Source organism: Labrus bergylta, chromosome 8 (assembly GCF_963930695.1).
Source record: "Labrus bergylta chromosome 8, fLabBer1.1, whole genome shotgun sequence".
NCBI classification, from domain to species: Eukaryota; Metazoa; Chordata; class Actinopteri; order Labriformes; family Labridae; genus Labrus; species Labrus bergylta.
In genome coordinates, this window is record NC_089202.1 from 4406959 (window position 1) to 4428020 (window position 21062).

At 38.0% G+C, this 21062-nt stretch overlaps 1 protein-coding gene across 1 annotated transcript; it reads right to left on the reverse strand.

The window, feature by feature from the left end:
- Positions 1 to 450: 450 nt before the first annotated feature.
- On the reverse strand, positions 451 to 18740 carry LOC109984043 (proline rich transmembrane protein 1B). The gene is made up of 3 exons (XM_020634047.3): positions 18453 to 18740; positions 17264 to 17494; positions 451 to 1474 (listed from the first exon to the last, which is right to left on the reverse strand). The coding sequence occupies exons 1-3, from the start codon at positions 18603 to 18605 to the stop codon at positions 1319 to 1321; spliced, it is 540 nt and encodes a 179-aa protein (XP_020489703.1). The 5' UTR covers positions 18606 to 18740; the 3' UTR covers positions 451 to 1318.
- Positions 18741 to 21062: the final 2322 nt, after the last annotated feature.

Consider the following 21062-nt stretch of genomic DNA (forward strand, 5'->3'; position numbering starts at 1 on the left):
TCAAGATCTCAAGAGAACAACTGGAATACTTGTTTTCAAGATTAAACAGTAGTACATTATTTGTTATATATCTAAAGTACTGTACATAGTAGATTTGTATTTTTATGTAAAACTGGAGTCAAAGTATGTTCACTCCAATCAGGTCAAACTTATAAAGATTATAATTATACATTAAAGCTTACAAAGTAAGTAAAATGTGATGTCATTTAATCACTTGATTGCAACTTTGGCCCTTAAAAAGTGACTGGATAGATGAAAACATTAAACTTTTGAAAAACAATTTTTTTTAAAGAATATCTTTTTTTTTTTTTTTTTTTGTGTAATGCCACATAAGCCAGGTCCTTTTGTTAAAATCAACATAGTTAATTAAATATGTACAAACACACAACTATAAGTTCTCCAAAAATCTCAAAGTACTCACCTCTATCTAAATAGACCACACAGTTCAAGTGTTGTTTACCACTTAATAAAGTTTATTTATATAGAAATTTGATATGCAGTAAAACGTGTTGTTTTCAGATATGGTCAACACAGATCTTACATGGAACAGTGATAGATAACAGACTGCGGCTTTAAAGAAAGTGACAGATTATATTCAGCTGCAGTGAAAAGAGGATTGCTGAAGCGTGCAACTCGCATTAAGATACACTTTGACGACAAACAGGCTCACTCTGACTATTTCTCCTTCTTCAACTAAACTCAGCTAAGTCTCCCTTAGGGGGTATATTTGTTACTTTTTTATACTTTGTATTTTTCTTGTTATACTTTTAGAGTGTAAAGGGATGTTAGTGCATATTTACACATTTATTTTAAAGGGCAGGAAAATGTCTACCATTGTACAATCTGATAAATCTCTTTCAGTTGCAGAAATGAATAACTGAACTTCCCTGAAAATTTTAAACTGGATTGTATTATTTGCTATTTGCCAAAACATAAAACTCTTTGGATAACACTTGATCCCTGCAGGTGGTGTTGAGTGTGTTGAACCCAGACTCAGGTTTTAAAGCTACAAAGTTGGAAATTATTTTACAAATCAAAATGACTCGTCATTACTGAGACACTCACAACCTCAAAGTACGCTGATGGGATCACGTATTACATATAAAGAGCAACTTCAGATTCTTTGTAGTGAATGGTTATCCAGTGTCGAAAAACACTTCCTGTCTAACGTTAAGGATCTTCAGGTGACTTTAGGGTTACAATTGTTTTCAAGTTAAATTTCTACCTGATGGTTGGTGATGTTGTTCATGTGGTCTGATTAACTGATATAGGGGCATGGGACAACAAAAACAAATAAAAAAAAGATGTTCCAACAGATTTATTTGTTAAGCATTGATGTCATCACCACTAAGTAGACAATGCTGAGGATGAAGACCCCGATCCCGATTCCTAGGGCCACGTGGTTAAGCGTACGGGATGTCCTGCTGCTCCGCTCGGCTGTTATCCGGTCACCAACAATGTTGGCCTCACGAGCCTGAAGGATAGAAAGATGTTTTATCGTCAACATAAGTATGAAAATATGCAAAAAAAAAACAAACATTTTAACAAGAGGTCAGTATAAATATTGCATCATTGAGAATAAGTTCTGATTTTATCTATCCACACACACACACACACACACACACACACACACACACACACACACACACACACACACACACACACTATATTTACCAGCTAGCTGCGAACTGCGTGCAAACTGAAAAAACAAAGCTATGCTCAGAAATCAGTTTGTTTTTCATGCATTTCTTTCTTGATATTAACTTCAAGCTGTTTGATCAATCTGTGAAACACATTTTAAAACCCTTGACCACATCCAACAGCTGAATTCAAGAACAAAACACAACACATTGCTTTTTCCAGGCAAGTTGGCAGTCAGATGTGCATATGTGAGTGTGTAGATTATTCTCTTTACCAAACCCCAGATAAAAACTTTGGTGAATGTTATAATATTCTTGAAAACTAAACTAAGAATAGTTTGTGAAGGTGAGGGCCATTGTTTTCTTGAGAAAGGAAATGATATGGCAGGTTTTTAATGCTGTTAGAACAAATCATGGTATTGACTTTTGAAGGCGCAAGAGAGCTGTGGTCCATCTACTAAGAAAGGTCTGGGTATAAAGAGTTCTGTGCCTTTAACAAGACACCAGCAGCCCTCAGTCATAATCCAATCAAACAGCCACTCTCACTCCCACTCCCTCTTGAATCCCTGTGTCTATTTGATTATGTCTGGGTGTGTATTCCACTGCATGTGTGTGTTGTGTGTGCTTGTTCGGTGTTGTGAGAAGGCCCTGCCTGCTACTGTCCAGCTAGTCATGATTACAAGTAACTGTCTGGCTCATTCGCACACAATGCTGCACATCCTGTACCAAAAAAACTGTGACAACCCTACACTACTTTGAGAGGATAATGTCCGGATCCAACAGTCCTTTATCTTGTAAACGCAGCTCAAGTATGATTTTTTTTAAATTATATATCCTCTGGAAAAAGTTTACGTTTAATAAAATAGGTGGTAGTCATAGTAATTATTTCAAACCTGCCTCCAGTGTTTATGCTAAGCTAAGCTAACTATTTTCTGAATTAAGCTTCATAGCAGTTTTTAACATGCTCCTGGGGTTAATGTTAGCCTAAACTACAAGTCTACATGCTCCGTTTTGGTGTGTGTGTGTCTCTTTAAATGCAATGAGCCCCCTCTGAGTTTTCGTAGTAGACATCACTCCTTCGCTAGCGAGAATAAAAAATGGCCAACCTGCTCAAAAGTTTTGTTCTAGGCTTTTACCAGAATCCCACTGTGACATCACAAGAAGAGCAAATTTGAAACAGAGCATTTTTCTCTGCGTTGTAAGACTTACGCAGACCACAAACAAAGGACTGGGTGGATTTATTTCACATTGTGTGGATTGGCAGACACTCAGGTTACCCAAATATATGTTCAGAAACACTTTACAAGTGGATTATCATAATATGCCCCCTTTAAGTGATACAATTTAAGAAGAGTACATTCAACCTTGTAATTTTGGTATTGGTAACCTCAGAAAAATGAAATGATCATGCTGACGATTTGGGAAAAAAGACATGCTTGACAGCTAGATCATGGAAAAAAAAGGAAATACATCCTCAAACATGAAATACTCAATGAAACGTTCATGATGTCTTCTAACCTACAGTTTTACATGAAATATATAAACATTATTTGTGCAATGTTGGGCAGCTAAATCAACATGTCAAAGTTTTAATCACAGAGAGACGCTTTTAAGAGGGCTGTCTTTAATCACTTTAACATCACTCAGGATAAATTTGTTTAAATGACATCTAAAACTGTATGAAATGTACAGGTGATACATGTTCTTGAGCAAAAGTCTTGAGCAAAAACATATACAGAAATAAAAGTTAGGGGTCTGTTAACAGAGTGAGTGTCAACAGTTAGTCAAATTAAAAGTCAAGTACAATCAAGTCAGTTGTTTATCCATGCTATGTGCAGTGCTGGTTGTGGAAAGTCCCAAAATTGTCTCGATAACTTGCAATGCAACATTACTCTATTCGTCACACAGAATTTCAAAACATGTTCCACAACATCTAACAGGAAGACGTGACAGGAAGAAAGATACAATCATGCTGTTCACATAAAGGAAATTCACAACATGAAGATGATCAAAACATGCTGAGAACTCGTAAAAAGCTTCTAAAACAACTCAAGTGACCTCACACTTTAAGGAACAAATGGAGATTTGAATCAGATAGTATACATATCTGTTTCAGTCAGTAAGAAGCTTTCCATCTTTTAACAGTCACTCGTATGGAAAATTATATTAAATAGAAATTCAGCCAATTGGCTTTACTTCTGTGTTTCACGGCTTTCCAAAACAAAACCTTTGCAATTCCATCCCTGATTGCAGGATAGTACAATATAATAATAAAAAAGTGTGACAGTCACATGGTGGTAATAAGCTTCTTTCTGCTCAGAGACCTTGATCTTCAGAATCAGCTTTATTGTCCAGGTATGTGTGCACATACAAAACATTTGACTCTGGTTAACTTTGTTCTCTGTGCACATTCATTAAAAACTGGATATTCAACTGTTAAACCAATATATACAACCCTTCAAAGCCTTATACATATCTGTTTCAGTCAGTAAGAAGCTTTCCATCTTTTAACAGTCACTCGTATGGAAAATTATATTAAATAGAAATTCAGCCAATTGGCTTTACTTCTGTGTTTCACGGCTTTCCAAAACAAAACCTTTGCAATTCCATCCCTGATTGCAGAATAGTACAATATAATAATAAAAAAGTGTGACAGTCACATGGTGGTAATAAGCTTCTTTCTGCTCAGAGACCTTGATCTTCAGAATCAGCTTTATTGTCCAGGTATGTGTGCACATACAAAACATTTGACTCTGGTTAACTTTGTTCTCTGTGCACATTCATTAAAAACTGGATATTCAACTGTTAAACCAATATATACAACCCTTCAAAGCCTTTCCAATAGCATTACTTTACCTACTATGAGAGATGGGGTAAAAGATCGATACAGTATAGTATTACGATATTTTGTGTGGCGATTATATGGTCTCATGGCAGCCAAGTATTGATATTTTGAATTTGATATTTTAGATATGCTTTTTTAATTTTTAACTGCTGAAGGGGTTGCACAATTCATTGATTCCCGCGCCTACCTACTATACTATTACGAAACCATAATTATAGCCTGTAACTCGAACAGGAATTCTTGTAATTGGCAGTATTAAAACTGATCCTTTTAAACTGTACGAAACCCAACAGGTTTATTTAGACTACAATAAAGGAAAGAATAAAACACACACTGAAAGTTAAAACAACAGCAGAACGACTAACTCTTGTGTCGTTCTGCTGAGTGTGTTCTCCTTTATCAATCAGTGTTTTGTGTGTGTGTGTGTGTGTGTGTGTGTGTGTGTGTGTGTGTGTGTGTGTATTTATTTCCCTCTACATCAAAGTATCTGAAAGTAAATCACAGTCAGAAACTGTCAACACAGCTGTGCATGTAGAGCAAATACTAAAAACGTTTATCGAGTTAATACTTCATGTGACTTTAGTCAGTGCTCTAAAATGTTTATTCTAATAGAGAACGTATCTATGAACCAATACTTTCAAAGTTACCTTGTAAGTTAAAACTCAATTTGAGGTATTTTCAGATCCAAATATCCTTCTCTGGAAGATTCTTGTGATAAATAAGTTGAACGACAACAACTACAACAACAAAAGACAACACCAAAGGGTAATATGTAATAAATGGGACCATATTTTACTTATCATATTCATTAATTCATTCAACCTTTCTTTATACGCCAGAAATGACTGAGGGGAAACTGTCATTTACAATGACATCCAGTCATTAGAGAATCAAGTAAAAGACAGACAACATAACATTTAAAGAACCAGAAGACGGGTGGATACAAGGCCACTAGAATCAATGAACCAGGGGATTTTTAAGAAGCTAAGATATTTAAAAGGAATAAGTAAATACAAGGGTGTAAGAGAAAGCATTACAAGAGAAAGTACCACCACACTTGATGTCACATGATGACAACAATAGTCTCATATTCTTGTCTTGCAAAGAAATTCTAAGCTTCTTTAATGACTGCTTCTTTGCTCAAGCTCTATGAAGAGAAGAGGTCGAGGAAGAGTTGGAAACCTGAAACACACATGTTGTCATTGACACAGTGGGAAGTTATAAGTATGTAAATATTGCAGAAATGTTAAATAAACATGACGAGTTATACTGTATGTACTTGATGTATGTATGATGTAGTATTTTTATTTCTAATGTACTGAAATAATAAAGTGGGCTCAGTGAAGATAATAAGAATCAAATTATTTTAATGTATGCCATTTTGGAATAGACATGCACCAGATTGATTTTCCTTTAAACAGACAAGGCCAATGATAGTTTTTGTCACTGGAAAGTGTTTTTGACTGTAGTCCAATAGAACAGTTGACAGTGTTAGATATTGGACCAGGTATAGAAGTTGAAGTGTGTCATCTGGTCAGAATATTTTAGGACAAATTAAGGTCTGTAACAGAAAAAGCAACAAACTTTGTTTTGCATTTATATTTAAAAAAATTAAACAAACACAACGTAATGCCTACTTGGAGGAATACTACGTTTTCTAAAACAGCATTAAGATTTTAAAAAGTTTGATATCATAGTTTTATACAAATAAAACAAAAAGCTCTTGACTGTGGTGCATGTACAAAGACTCTGCTGTAATGCATCCTCATACTGCAAGGAGCTGATGAAAGAGAGGATGGAACAGATATGAAGCGCTGACAGGGCCTTTTCTTCACCCACCATGATGAAAGGGAAGTAAGGACGGAGTATGAGTTGAGTCTGGGATTTCAACATTTGACATTTTTGGTCAGTGATTCACAGTTTTACTTCCACTTTCCAGTCTGTCATTTGTTCCCACACTTTTAGCATAACTCGACTGGAATGTTTCATGTCACCCAAAAGTGGAAAACATACTATGGTGACTGAGGCGAGAAGTGAAGAGTGTAAAGCAAATCGCCAACACCCTGCCTACTTTGTTCTAATCTATTACCAACTATGCTCACACTTCAGACATTTTACTAGGCACACATGCAGCCCAACAGGACAATGTCAGGAAATGTTCAGGAGTGCACATGTGTGAAAGGGCCTTTTAGAGATTCAGGTCCACAGGCGTTGTGTTCTGCAGGTATGTGTTAGAGATAACCAGAGGTCACAAGGCCACTGTGGATCAAGAATACCAAACAGATGTAGCTGTGAGGCCGCAGCATGTTTCAGGGCTGCCCACTTCCTCAAAGTGAGCTATGCGTGATTTCAGCTTTTTACGGTCGGCTAAGTAGGTCTTTAAACTTCCCATCTGGAATGAATTACAGTGTGGCTTTCTGAATTGAGACCTGGAACCTCACTCGGTCAGAAAAAAGACACTGATGTTTATCAGTTTGTGTGAAAACATGTATTATTGAATACGTAGAGCCAGGTAGCTCAAATACTCGTAGGATTCTTGGATTACTCATTCAACCTTAAAGCCACACTTATAAATAAATGTGTCCCACAGAGATTTATCACCAGAATTCTTAGTTTCCCTCAGCTCCATGAGGCTTTTCCCCGTCTTTAAGCGCATAGTTTTTGATTTCTGACCTGTGATCTTTCTCTCATCAGCCTTATTTGCAGCAGGCAGCAGCTGTTTAAGGAGATGAAGCTCAGATTAACAACTGTAGTTGTTACCCAGCAAGCAGTTAGCACAAAGTTAGCAACTGGCTGGCAAACAGGGGAGCAAAAGCTGAACCCCCAGCTCAGATCTCTGTTTCTTTTCTCTCTTAAACAAACACAAATTGCAGCTTAATATGAATAAAAATATTAATAATTGTCATGTCATGTAAACAAATTAATCTCTAATACCTCTGAATTGAATAAAGAAGTATAAATACAGATTTTACAGAAAGAGTTTTATGACTCTCTGTATATTCATCCTTTGGGGAATAAATAAAGTCTATAAATAATTAGAGCATGATCGATTAATCGGCCAGTCGATTACTACTTTTATTGCAGATGTGATATCACTAGATTTATTAAACAATCAAATAGCTTTCCATTTGAGTTTCATTGTATTACACTAGCAGTTATTTTTCACCAGCAGAGTGCGATATAAATTACAACAAGCATTATCACCCTGTCAAGCGGTGACGCACCTACATGCACGGTTACTTTCCAGTCGAGTGACCATCTTGTTTTCATTTTATATATTTTTCACAAGTGTTTGATAACTGCATTTGAGGGAACAGCGCAGTAAATGTATATACCTATATCTTTATTTATCTCTACAGATCGGAGATCCAAGAAAGATATCAGCCAATATATCGGTATCTGATTTTTTCTCCCCCTAATATCGTTATCGGTATCGGACCCAAAAATCTCATATCAGTCGGGCCCTCTAAATGTCTTTCTAATCTTATTTGATCTAATCTCATTTTATCAGACAGAAAAGGAGTGTTATGACGGAAAATATGTTTTTTGTAGATTTGTGAAAGTGATGACCAGGAATTTATCTGGTGTTGCAAGTATGTTGAAACAAACGTCTCAAAAAGCTCCACAGTGCAACCGTTGTTCCTTTTTTTTACTGTGTCGTTTTTCAAATGACATAGATGTATTTATACTCTCGTGAGTAGTCCCTCTTGTGGTGTCACTTAGAAACATAGTTTATAACCTGATTATGGCCAATCTTTCTTGAATTGTAAGACTCCCAAACTACTAAGATTTTATTTTGTTTGACCATGAAAAAAATGTGAGTCTATTGAGTAGGTGACTTCTTCTGCCGAAAACAACCCTCTTTTCTGCATCAGCATTTAGGTTTCCTGGGTATTCCTTTACTGTCAATAAGAGCTAAGCTAAGAGGAAAGCTCATGTTTTGGAGAAACAAAGGGCTGTTTTGATGGTGCAGTCACAGAAAGTATGAGTGGCTTGGACACAGAGCGCTGATGTCTGATCTTACAAAAGCCTCTCTTGTCTTGTTGTTCCAGTGGTCAGCTTTACAACTCTCCATGCTGATATCAGTAGGAAATAATTCTCATTTTGTGAAAGATATAATCAAGGCCGAGAAGAATTTATCACCAGAAACATGAACTGAGACCAACAACGGACCACTATAAATCCCACTGCATGGAATAAAAAAAGTGGACATTGCACAATATGCTTTGAGCAATATTCAAACATATCTCAAGATCCACATTCTAATGAAAGTCTTTTCAGTTTACATCAATGTGTTGTAACGTTAACTTCATAGCTCGCTACAGCCTGAAGCAGTTTTGTTTATCACAAGCAAATTACTGGTTGTACTTGAAGCAAGAAGTTCCACACCCAAGGAATTCACAGGAATTACACATTGTAACATAGACTGTAAATATTAATGGACCAAGCCTGAGTGACATCACCCATCTGATACTGCAGGGGGCTTTGGAAGCCCGTCGATGGCAATCACCAAATCACCATGCTGGAAATGCTTTCTCAGCTTAACTTTCAGTCCACAAACTTTTGACTGTTGTCTAATTCTGTTTGTTGTGATATACTCTGTGTGTTTTGGGTATGAATGTTCTTTGGTGGGAATTGTCTGTTTGGACAGTAACGGTGCTGTGGAAAAGAATTTCCCCTCGGGGACAACAAAGTCTAAAGTCTAACCTAAAGACAGGCCAAGAGCTGGAGCTAAGGCAGGTCTTAACCCTCTTGACAAACAGCTACACCAGGCCCAACCCTCAATCCGGTCAGCTATGCACCTTACTGTGAATAACACTTAGACCCACTACATTGTTTTTTTGAAGTCAATCCATAAAGGAAAAAAAAATCTTAACGAGAAATGAACATCAAGGCATCGTCTCGATAAGATGTGATAGAGCAGTTACATTGCTCTCTTTTCCCTCATGGTTGAAATACCAAGAGATAAAATGTCAAGAGAGACTAAATCCAGCAGCCCCATATCTCTCCTCCACTCCCCTCTCTCCTTGTCTGCTTTTCCTCTATCTTGTTCCTGTCTCTGCATTTTTGTCTTCTGTTCAGCCTCCCAGCGATGAATTCTCAAAATGTCTCAATAAAGCACCGATACATGACTATCCCTCTTTGTTCTGCTTCTCTTCCTCTCTCAAACTCCCCGCCCCATTTCAATTCTTTATTCTCTGTCACTTTTCTCGATAACCTCTCAGTTCTTCCGTCATTATGGAGCCAAAGAAGAGGACAATGGAGACTCTAGAAGCCATCGACCCCTAGAGATCTAAAATGACTGCACAGAAGCGGGCTCTGTTTTCTCTCCCTCCTCTCTGCAACCATTTTATTGAGTGCCAGTCAGCGAGATCCTCAGGACCATGTGATATTGTAAAATGTTGTTTACAGGAGCAACAACAAACCAAGAGAGAACACTCCAGTAAATATTTTCAAAGGAAAAACACTGAGTATGTTGTGCTTGGAAATGACAAATTATTTTTATCTGTGACATGCGATAACAGAACAAACTGTGGAAGTGCGTCTCTTCCTTTTTTATTCGGTCCACTTTCAAACCCTTTTAGACCTCTTTTAGTTTCTGGAATTATTATTATTATTATTTTTGCATTACTAATAAACATCAAAAATCAACATATATTCTGATTTCAGATTAACCATAATATTTGTTGATTTTTTTATCCCACATATTCAATCTATACCTGCCCTGCCCCCTTCCACCTCTCAATCTTCATCTGGCTTTGTTTACCCGGGCCTTATTTAAACAAGATGACCACATCGTATTCCAACCATTTGGAGTACACTTTGAGCCGTGGTAGTCGATGAACTGGCTTCTGCATTGACCACTTAATCCAATGTGTGAGTATTTATCAACCTAAGTGGAGTTGACAGTTTATAATCACAGACACTGTGTATATCGCTTCGAGTGAGGGTCGGACTCACTCTGTTTAGAGAGAGACCGAGAGAAAGAGACATAGAGAGAGAGAGAGAGAGAGAGAGAGAGAGAGAGAGAGAGAGAGAGAGAGAGACAGAGAGAGAGAGAGAGAGAGAGACAAAGAGAGAGAGAGAGAGAAGGAAAAGCAGAAAAAGAGAAGACATTGAAGACATAGAAGCCAAGAGAAGCCAAGGTTAACAACAGTTCAAGTCAGACTTACTGGAAATCACGATAAGACTATATAATGAAGTAACTCTGGGAAATGTCCTTAGGCTTAATGTCATCCTTAACTGTTGAAATTATAATGTTTATACACCGTTTATACAATGTTAACTCTGACCTGTTAAAGACAGTAAAGATCTAATGTTTACCAAGAAGCATGTCTAAATAAACTCCATTTATCCATGACAAATAACAGATTTGAAATCAAACATTTTAAACATGTTAAATATTTAAGATTAGAAATACTGATTTGTGGGGAGAACACAGAGGACAGCTGAGCACGTACTCTGGATTTTCACGTGGAACGGAAAAATAACATCAGGAAGCAAGTTAACTGAAGCAGGAAGCAAGAAGCTTAAAGTTAGACGGGCGTCAGTCACCAACTTGTTGATTTGTGGCACCAACACAAGTGTTTATACATCATGTCCTCTAAACATTACAAAACCAAACTGACAAGTGAAGGAGTTTGACTGAAATTGCCGCCACAATGGATGTACCAGGTAGCTAACAGCTAACAGCTGAATTGTGTGCGTTGAGACTCTGGTTGTTGGTGAATGAATCTGTAAGTGTCTGGTGTGCTGAGCTGGTCATGTCGTTGCACACCACACACTATAGGAGCAATACTGTTAAATGTGTTTTTATTTGTCGACATGTGCGGGGTCTCTCACATTTTCAAAATCACTTCAGATTTTTAAAATCTTATAGTGTGTGCCAGGCTTAAAGGTCCCATATTATGCTTTTTTCTGGTTTTATATGCCATTTAGTGTGTCCTGTGCATGTTTAGGCACATCTATGTGCTAAAATTCAAAATCCGCAGAAACGCTGCTTCTCCTACGTCCTCCTGTTAGCTGTAGCATTAGCCGCATGTAACGCTCGGTTCAAGCCCCCCTTGAAAAAAAAAAGGGTCAGTGTGACGTCATTGCCAGTGTGAGATCACTGATCTAAGCCCATTGGCTCGTTGTGGCAAGCCCTGCAGCCCATGTTGAAATTTCCGAGACGCGTGCTGAGCAACTGACCAATAACGACAGAGCAGATCAGCAGACCAATCAGAGCAGACTTGGCACCTTGGCCCACGTGAGGTCTAACAGTGTGGGCTCAGCAGAGCGTAGCTGACGGACTCAGAGCGTAGAGGGAGCAAGGAGGAGCAGTACATGAAAACAGACTTTCGGACTTTAGCTATTGTGAACGTACAAAAGTAGATACATAGATTAAATATATGAACCCCAAAAAGGGCAGAATATGACCTCTTTAAGTTTAAAACTCCAGTCAGTAAAGCTGATATGATGTGTGAAAATAAAACGAGATACAGCCGTGTACATGACAGAAAAGTATTTACAATATGTACTCAACTTTGTTCAAAGAGCTTTGTTTTGTTTATATTCTTGTCAAAGAATGGGCAAATCTAATTGAGATATTCCCATTCATTCTGTACGTTTCGCTAACTTACTGAGTTTATACAGATGAAGCTATTTTAAAATCTGATAAAACTAATGTGCAAAATCATACTTTGGGTAAAAAAAAATAAATGAATGGCATCTATTCAGCTTATCAGCAGTGTGCACTCTGCATAAACACCATTTATTTCAGTTTAAACAGGATGGGAGGAAAGGTCGAGTTTCTGTTCAGCGAAAAGGAAAGCCAAAAAGATTTGGGAGTCACAGTATCCAGTAAGAAAATACACCAACAAGTGAGGTCATCCTGGGTTTTTCCATAAGGCTCCACTCAAACAAGCTTAAGGTAAACATTTACACAACACTCAGTTCAGGTCTTAACCCCTCAGGATGAGTCTTTTTATCTCTTTATGCAGCATTGACTCAATAAGAAATAAAAGACCGTTTAAGGGTTAAAAGCCCCGTGTTGAGCTGCAGAAGTACAGACAGCTTCGTCATGTACAGACATGTGACCACACCTGTGGAGGAAGTGATATTCATGGACCATTGAATTCTCAGTTTCATACATACTTTAGTAAAGGTCAATCCGCCCCTTTCAGTAAAGTCTTTTAAAGGTTCAGTCCCACCAAAGTACAATAAGCAGTGAGGAGTGTTTAACCTGTAATTATGAAAGACTGGAAGTAAAAACTGAGGCCTCAATACGACCTACAAGAGCAAAGAAGAAGACACAAGAAGATTTATAAACTGGTGTCAGACAATGAACTGCAAGCTGCTTAATTTACTATCAGAGATTCTCCATGGATATTCCTTTGAATGCTTAATGAACAAAGGGCTGAGGTTTGTTGCCCCAAAACACTTCTATATATAGAAGAAAAAACAGTACGGTGCACAGGGTCAACACTAAATCACAAGCTCCACACAGTAGCTTGAGAGAGCCCTGCCTCTCATGGTTTCTCCCTGTGCAGTTTATCTCTACAGGTTTTGAGATATCTGCTTTTTTGCCAAAGACAACTTGGGAGGAATACATTTTTGAGGTGAATCCTTGAAAGTCTAGATTCCTGCATTGACATTTTCTGCATGTATCTATTACTTACTCTTCTCAATTATTTATTTAAGAGATAGGAGTAACTTGAGAAACTTTTGACTGATAGAATGTCTTTGTTGATCTGGCGAGGCCTTTCCTTAGGATCCGTTTTCAACACCTCATGAATAAAGTGCTTCATAAATCTTCAGATTCTGGACTGATAGATACCATGAGGACTCCATCTGTAGTATGAACAGTAATGAAGGGACTGTTGTTTTGGCATCCATGGTAACAGTGTAAACAGGAAGTGCTAGCCTCACTAACTTTTGCAAAAATTTAAACAACTTCCAGCAAACGATAACAGCCCTGAACTGATTTTGGTTTATCACAGATGAATCAGTGCTTTGTGTGTATGTTGGCCAATAAAACCTAAACTCATTGGGCCTGATTTACTAAAGGTTTGCGTGTCTTAAAATGTGTGCAAACTTGATAGGCTACCACGAGCAAAAAAAGTGCTATCTGATCTACTAATGGCGCACAGTGAGGACTGTGTCTTTCATATGAGCAAAACAACACGCATTGACCATTTAGTACGTATGACTTAATGAATATGCAATATGTGGCGTTTCTGCCCTAGCTTGCAAAATACTGGGAGGAGAAAATGCAAAGAACTGAAGTTAGTACACGCATTGCGATTTACCAAACCTGACAAAAAATGCAGTGATTGTGACGGTGTCTGAATTTAACACCTTTGAAAAGAACGTGCTAATCTAAGTCATTAAAGTGGCAACTATTATCTTATCTTTCTATCAGGAGTACAACAGCGATCCCATTAGTTCATCAATCATTAAAATAGTTTACTCATCCCAGACTCAAGTTGATGTTTAACTACCAGGGTTGCAAACTGAAGAGAATGTGTTAAGCTTCAAACTTAAAATATGGGACCAGTGACACACAAACATGGACAAACAAAAACAAAAGCCATCTCTCAAAGTTTTTTTCTTTCAATAATTCTTTTATAGAAACATGACAGAGTCTCTGTGTATCTCTGAACAGTGCAATCCACTACACTCCTCCTTTAAGCTAAACATGGAGATGAACAGATTATCATGAAGTATTAACAACAGCTCTGTTAATACTAAAAAGACCAAGGCAGTCATTTTGACTGTTTTTTAATTTTGCAATGTAGTAACTTACTTAAAATAAAACCTGTGTAACTACAGGACCATGACTTTTCCTAAATGTGTCTATATTTTATTCTAGCATTGTTATTTTATCAAAAACACAAAACACAAAAGAGTTTTGAGTATTTCTACCTTGAAAGTCCATAGCGGTCACATTGACTGCATGCATTATAGCCAGTGTATCATTTCAGTATTCGCTACTTTTTCCCACTCTTGAAGGTAGAGGTGGGCGATATAGGAAGAATATCATATCACGATTTTATCACAATGTTTTTCATACTGTTTAGACAAATTTGTAAGTTGCTGACCAGCTCAACCAAACTTATTTCCCTGTATAATGTTTTTAAATGCACAAAAACTGTGCGGACGAGTTTAATCTATTTTAAAAACATGGGGGAAGTTTGTTTACAGGATCTTAATGAACTTTCAATGTGTTCCTACTCTGAACAGTTACTGATCATAGTTTAAGCTGCATGTCTGCTTCAAAAATGTCCATAACTGCTTAATAATATATCATGTACCGTATTTTCCGCACTATAAGGCGCACTTAAAAGCCTTTAATTTTCTCAAAAAACGACAGTGCGCCTTATAATCCGGAGCGCCTTATATATGGATCAATTGGTTAATTGGTTGATCCATACTGGTTGTACACGGCGCTCAGCGACACTGACTCGGATAATGACGAGAGGGAGCCGGGCATGTTGGATGCCGTACTCGCCCAACTGTTCAATTCGGACACTGAAGAAGAAGAATTCGAGGGATTCGTGGACGGGGAATGAACTGAAAAAGTGAGCTTTACGTGTTATACGTAACTGAACAATGTTGAGTTATGCACTAACGCAGGGGTGCCCAACCTTTTTTGAACCAAGATCTACTTTTAAAGTTACCAGTCTGCCGAGATCTACCAGTCCACATAGTGAGCCATAGCCTTTACCAACAGCCTACAAACGCATTTAATACTCACACAACAAACAGAAAAGAATAAATGAGAGTTCTGTAAAAAATAATGCAGACTACAGACTACAGCAGGCTGCTGTGAGATGATTTTGCTTTTGTTAAATTAGCTGCAGACCCGGTGAGAGTGAACGGAGTAAAGTCCAACCGACTGTTTGACCGGGTCACGTGTGTTCCCACCTCGGTCCGTACGGATCACGGATCAACTGTGTGCTGTAGCACTAAAAGTAAAAAGTAAAAAGGTTCGCGTGGTGGCTGGCGCTCCAGTGCAAGTGTGTGTGTGTGTGTGTGTGTGTGTATGTGTGTGTGTGTGTGTGTGTGTGTGTGTGTGTGTGTGTGTGTGTGTGTGACAGTGCACTCTAACGAGCAGAAACATGTTGCTAAACCAGATTGTATAATCTAACGTCCATCTGTAGTCCCTTGGCATGTTGGTGGTACTCCATTATACAAATGTCAAATTCATCATTTTATCTCTGCAGCTCTGTGGTCAGCACTCTCCCGGTTTTCAGACCGTTTAAAGCTCTTTTACATCACATTCACCCACTCACCCACACACTGATGGTAGAGGTTGCTACATAAAGTGCACAACCGTACAGCTCTCCCTACTAATCACACACACACGCACGCACGCACGCACGCACACACACACACACACAGATGGCTTGTGTTTCAGTGATTAAACGATTAAACACCACCCACATGGAAACATTTCTCCTTTAAATCAGAGACAGAGCAAAAACAAAGTCATTACAGCTCACCCTAACAGCAAGCAGAGGGCTTCTTTAAAACAAACAAACAGGGAATTAGTGAGGAACTTATCATGGATATTCATAAGCATAGCAGTGCTAGGGGGGCAAACATTTCAAAACAGGGGACAAGATTTGCACTGTTGCCTTTGTGCATGTTTTTGAGGATTCTTCTAACTCCAAATTGCAATTAACAAATAAAAAAAATATATGATGTGTGATGACATTGTTCTATATTAGGATTACAATATAAAAGCCATAAATTGTCACCAATTAATGTGAGTTTTAGCTGATAGCTAGCTTTTCATCTAAATGCATCAAAATAGTGTGAAAGCACAGACTTTATTCTAAGGCCTCCATCATTTTACATGAATGGGTACAATGTTCACATATACTGGTTGTGAAAGCACTGCTTGTTTAGACAAAACATTTTTTCTTATTTATGACATCAAATCAGATTATTGTCCTGTGTTTGCTGTGAATGAATCTATAGTGATAATGGTACATTTGTGATTGATTGTGCAGCCCAAGAGAGCACATCTTCTTTTTAAACTGGCTGATTGAAAAATCACAGAAAATGCAGATAAACAGATTCAGACACAAAAACATTCAGGAACAGGAAACGCCTTCACCATTACTTTTTAAGCATCCCACTGCCCTTCCCCCACCCCTTCTATTAACTCTCGTCAAATTGCTGTACACACACACACACACACACACACACACACACACACACACACACACACACACACACACACACACACATTGAGGAACCTCTCTTATTGCCTTCATTAAAAGTTTTGGTGGAAATTGATCAGAACAACAATGTCAACGTAGCAGAACTGTGTTTGTCTCCTCATTTCACCAGAGCAGCTACTTACTTTAATGTAAACTCTTCTGTGTGTTTCCATCGACCACATCATGAGGCGTTTTTTGCACCGCAGAACCCTCCTCCATTTTTATCAATTCCACACAACAGGAACTATGAACTGTTTTAGTTCTATAGAACTCCGTTAAGAGGAACCTTTTTAATTCCTGCTTCAGAGTCAGTTCCCAGGAGGTGTAGTTCTCAGGAAACTGCCAGTACCTAGAATTGTTTGGCCGGAAATCACCTCATGTTTTGGTTGCCAGCGTGATTCTGAGGTAGCATCTTACTCATTTCAGACATAAACCTCCAGCTTCATTATATGATACACATGACAGATGATGTTGTGCTTTACATCAGCACTCTGGAATGCCTCTTGTCCAATCAGATTACTTTTTTCAAACTCCCTGTAGAATAATCAAAATAGTATCAAACTCACCGAGATAGAATAGATTAGAGCAGCAACTCCCAGCGGCAGGCAGCAGCAGATCATAGTGAAGACGGAGTAGCACAGGTAGTCATTGACAGGGTGCTGCAGCGGGATCGGGGTCACATACTGCGTGGGCTGGACAATGATGCTGGCCGGCTGGCCTGGGTACGGCTGACCCACAGGGAAAGGCTGTGGTCCATATCCTGGGCCTCCATACTGCTGGGGCGGGGCTGCATAACCCTACGTGCCAAAAAAACATGAAAAACAACTTACTCAAAACTAAAGTGAAACCAACTGAATAAAACGTTTGTGAAGAAGTGGAAAAGAGGTGCACATGGGGAGGGTTTACATGAAACAAAAGTATTGAGATTTGGGATCAGTGGAACTGAGGAAGTGAAACTAATGTTAAAATACGGTTTGAACAGTAACCCAAGACACCAGCTGTAAACATTTACCACATAGTAAAAACCTTCTTTTTTTTTCTGCTTGCTTATTTATATGTCTACAGTGGTCAGGTTAGGATTTTTCCACCAACCAGAAACACAACAAACTATAGCCATTACAGCAAAGTAATACTTATTAATACTGTTTCTGTCTTAAAACGTCATGCATGTTTTAACTTCATCTGTCCTGCATGTGTGTTTCCTGATTGAAAACATCTATTTCCTAATCATTAAAAAAAACTCACTGGGGCTTTTATGATAGTCATTTTTTAGTCCACAAGACCCGTAATGAAAATTTAAATAAGTGCATAACAGTAACTGTTCATCCTCAAAGAAAAAAAGCCTTACTTATACACATTTCAAAAATATTTTCCAAAAGCACCGTGTTTGTGTTTGTGTTTTTTTATTCAGTGACTTGGATATCATCGGTCCGAACAGGAAGACAAAGTCGTCATTAAGGACTGTTAAAGCTGAAATAAATATATTATTGCATATGTAAGATAGGCTACCTCTCGTTTATTTCTATTTACATTCTTCTGCACAGACAAAATATATTTTAAAGTGATTAACATTAAAAATGCATTGTCATTGCCGTTTTCACCATATTTGGAAATACAACGTTAAGGGTAAATAAATAAATAATAAAAGCAAACAAAAACAAAATACTAAGCTGAGAAGTATTGTCTGCTGTAAAGTGATTATTTATTATGAACTTGTATTTGTATTCTTGCTGGTCAGTGAGCTGGGTTTCTGACCTGAGGCTGGGGCGGGTATCCCTGGCCAGGTTGCTGCGGGTGCCATGGGTGTGGATTGTCCTGGTATGGCGGAGGGGCAGCCTGACCCATGGAGGACTTCTCACCAGTCCAGTTCGTTGGAGGGGCGCTCGCAGACTTGTCAGGGTCCATCATGCAACGTGAAAGTTACTTCCAGAGGAAAAAAAATCTTACTTTTTTTTTTTATAAAGCACCTTTATAATCCTCAAGTGTTGCCGATGAGCGCACTCCTGGTGTGACGTCGTGAATAACTTTCATCCACTTCAGAGGAGTGATGAAATATTCTGCCCAGCGTCAAGACAAACAACATAAATCACCAATTTCCGGATTCAACTTTCAAATTAAAGGCACTGTCTAACATGGTCAAGATTTTTCATTTGGCCTTATGAAGTTGATAGCCCGCTGTATTGAAGCATCAAGGACGTCGTAATAGTTATATGGAGTGAGTTTTCCCTCTGTGCTAGACTAGAAGAAAATATAGTTAGGTTATGTATTAATATAATTATTATTGTTGTTGTTGTTGTTGTTGTTTTTGTTGTTATTATTATTAGTTATAAAATAAGATAGCCGATACCTTTATTGAGTGGAAATGTTCAGTATATACAGTAAAATGTGTAAGCAGTGAACCAACATTAAAGTAGTTTAATAAAAAACAAAACAGTTACAGAAATGCAGCTGTTGCATATTGGTATTGTACATTCAAACATAAATACAGTGAACACATTTCACAAGAATGGATGAGTTTGTTATTGCACATTGAAATGAATAAATTGTTGATATTTCTCCTAGGCTTGGCAGAAGAGTCTGACTGCAGCAGGGAGGAATGATTTAAGTTGTATTAAAATGATTCTAAAATAAACATTTTTGAAACAAATAAATAAAAAGGTTTTCTTGTTCGATGGTTATTTGGGAACATCACTTTACTTTGAAAATTCTCTTGACATGCCATAAACAGGCTTGCATTGTCCACAATAAACAGTCATGTGTCAAAAGTTGCAGGCATAAACTCCGGAGAATCAGACATTTTATTATGAAACAGCAAAATATAGTGTTTAAAAATGACCGAAAGAAAACACCCACACCATCTTCATCTTGTAAAAGTAACGTTCTTAAAATCGAGCTTTAACAAAATTTGACACACAATCCGCAGTGAGTTATTTTAGTCTTTTATTAGGAAAAACTCTCATTTCCGGTCAGCTTGACGCTGCAGGCTCCCTCATTACATCCAGCCAATAAATGACCAGGGATGGGCCAATGGGGGCGAGGTAATACAGGAAAACAGAACCTTGAAGATAATTATGTTTTCCAGTCACTCTATTAGCAGGCTATAACTTGGATTACATTCAACCTGATTTAAAATCGGCTCAAACTGTCATTGAGGAGCAAAAAACTAAGGCACCTCACTCTATATCTGATCTATTAATGCTTTAGTAGTTTTTATGGTTTGCTTCATTTTAGCTTGTACCCCCTCTTATTGCTTTGCTCTCTTATTTTCTTTTATTATCACCTACTATTGTTTATTTACATAAAGCACGCAGATGGTTAACAGCCCAACAGCATGGTTTGAAGAGTATTTAATGAGAAAGTTGGTGTATGAAAGTGTCCACAAGATGGAGCCAGAGCCTTTACAGCAGGCTGACAAGAGTCATGACATACCAGAAAAAGATACATGTATCTTTCTGGGTGTGTGGTTTGTAATATTACATATATTTGTGTAACTTTATCTATCTTATCTTCTACCTTTTTTTTTTATAACCGCTGTCAGGTTTTTCATACACCTACACCACATGTTTTATTTTAATTTAGTTGGTTCTTTGTTGACACTTTAGACTTGAAGTAACTTGTTTGGTTGTGTTTTCAAGGTTTTTAAAATGAACAACCAACACGTTACATATGAAGGCTCAGACTTCAGGCCCATCAACATGATCTGCTGTATATACAGGTGCTCACTTTTACTGATGCTTACACCTCCTATCTCAGTACCTGTTGTCTCCGCTTGATGGCAAAAGATGAAAGTTACAAGTTACAAGCCGTCTTCCATGGAGACAGATGTTTATTTTGTATAATATTCCCTTCCCCATATTTAGTTGTTTCCAGTTCAGAAAGAGCCAACTCAAAGCTGTGCTTTGGTCAAAATATAACCAGAGGTGTAGGAGCCATAAATGTAAGTTGATTGTGTATTTGGTGTCATGGGTTGTTTACTGATTTGTTTATTGTTTACGGTCTGCTTGTTACTGGTGGTGGGTGTGTTCACCGGAAATCTCGTGGTGATGGCAGTGATTATATGGGCCGCACTCATATGGGGGTGAGCGTGGGAAGAGACAATTTCTGTTGACCGCCACACTACACTGCGATTGCAAGTTTATTTGATGATCCGAAAACAGCGTTTGTAGTATCTTGTTTTGTTTTGGAAGAATAAATGACAAACGTATCTTGGATCTGGAAGTCATTTATAACGACAGCGCGTCACAGCTTCACTACCGTGTTCAGTCCCTCGCGGCAAACTGTTTTTGACGACCTGCAAAAGGCCAATATAGCTGCAATAAGAGGTGTAAAGAGTACTAATAGATTCTACTCAAGTAAAAGTACTGT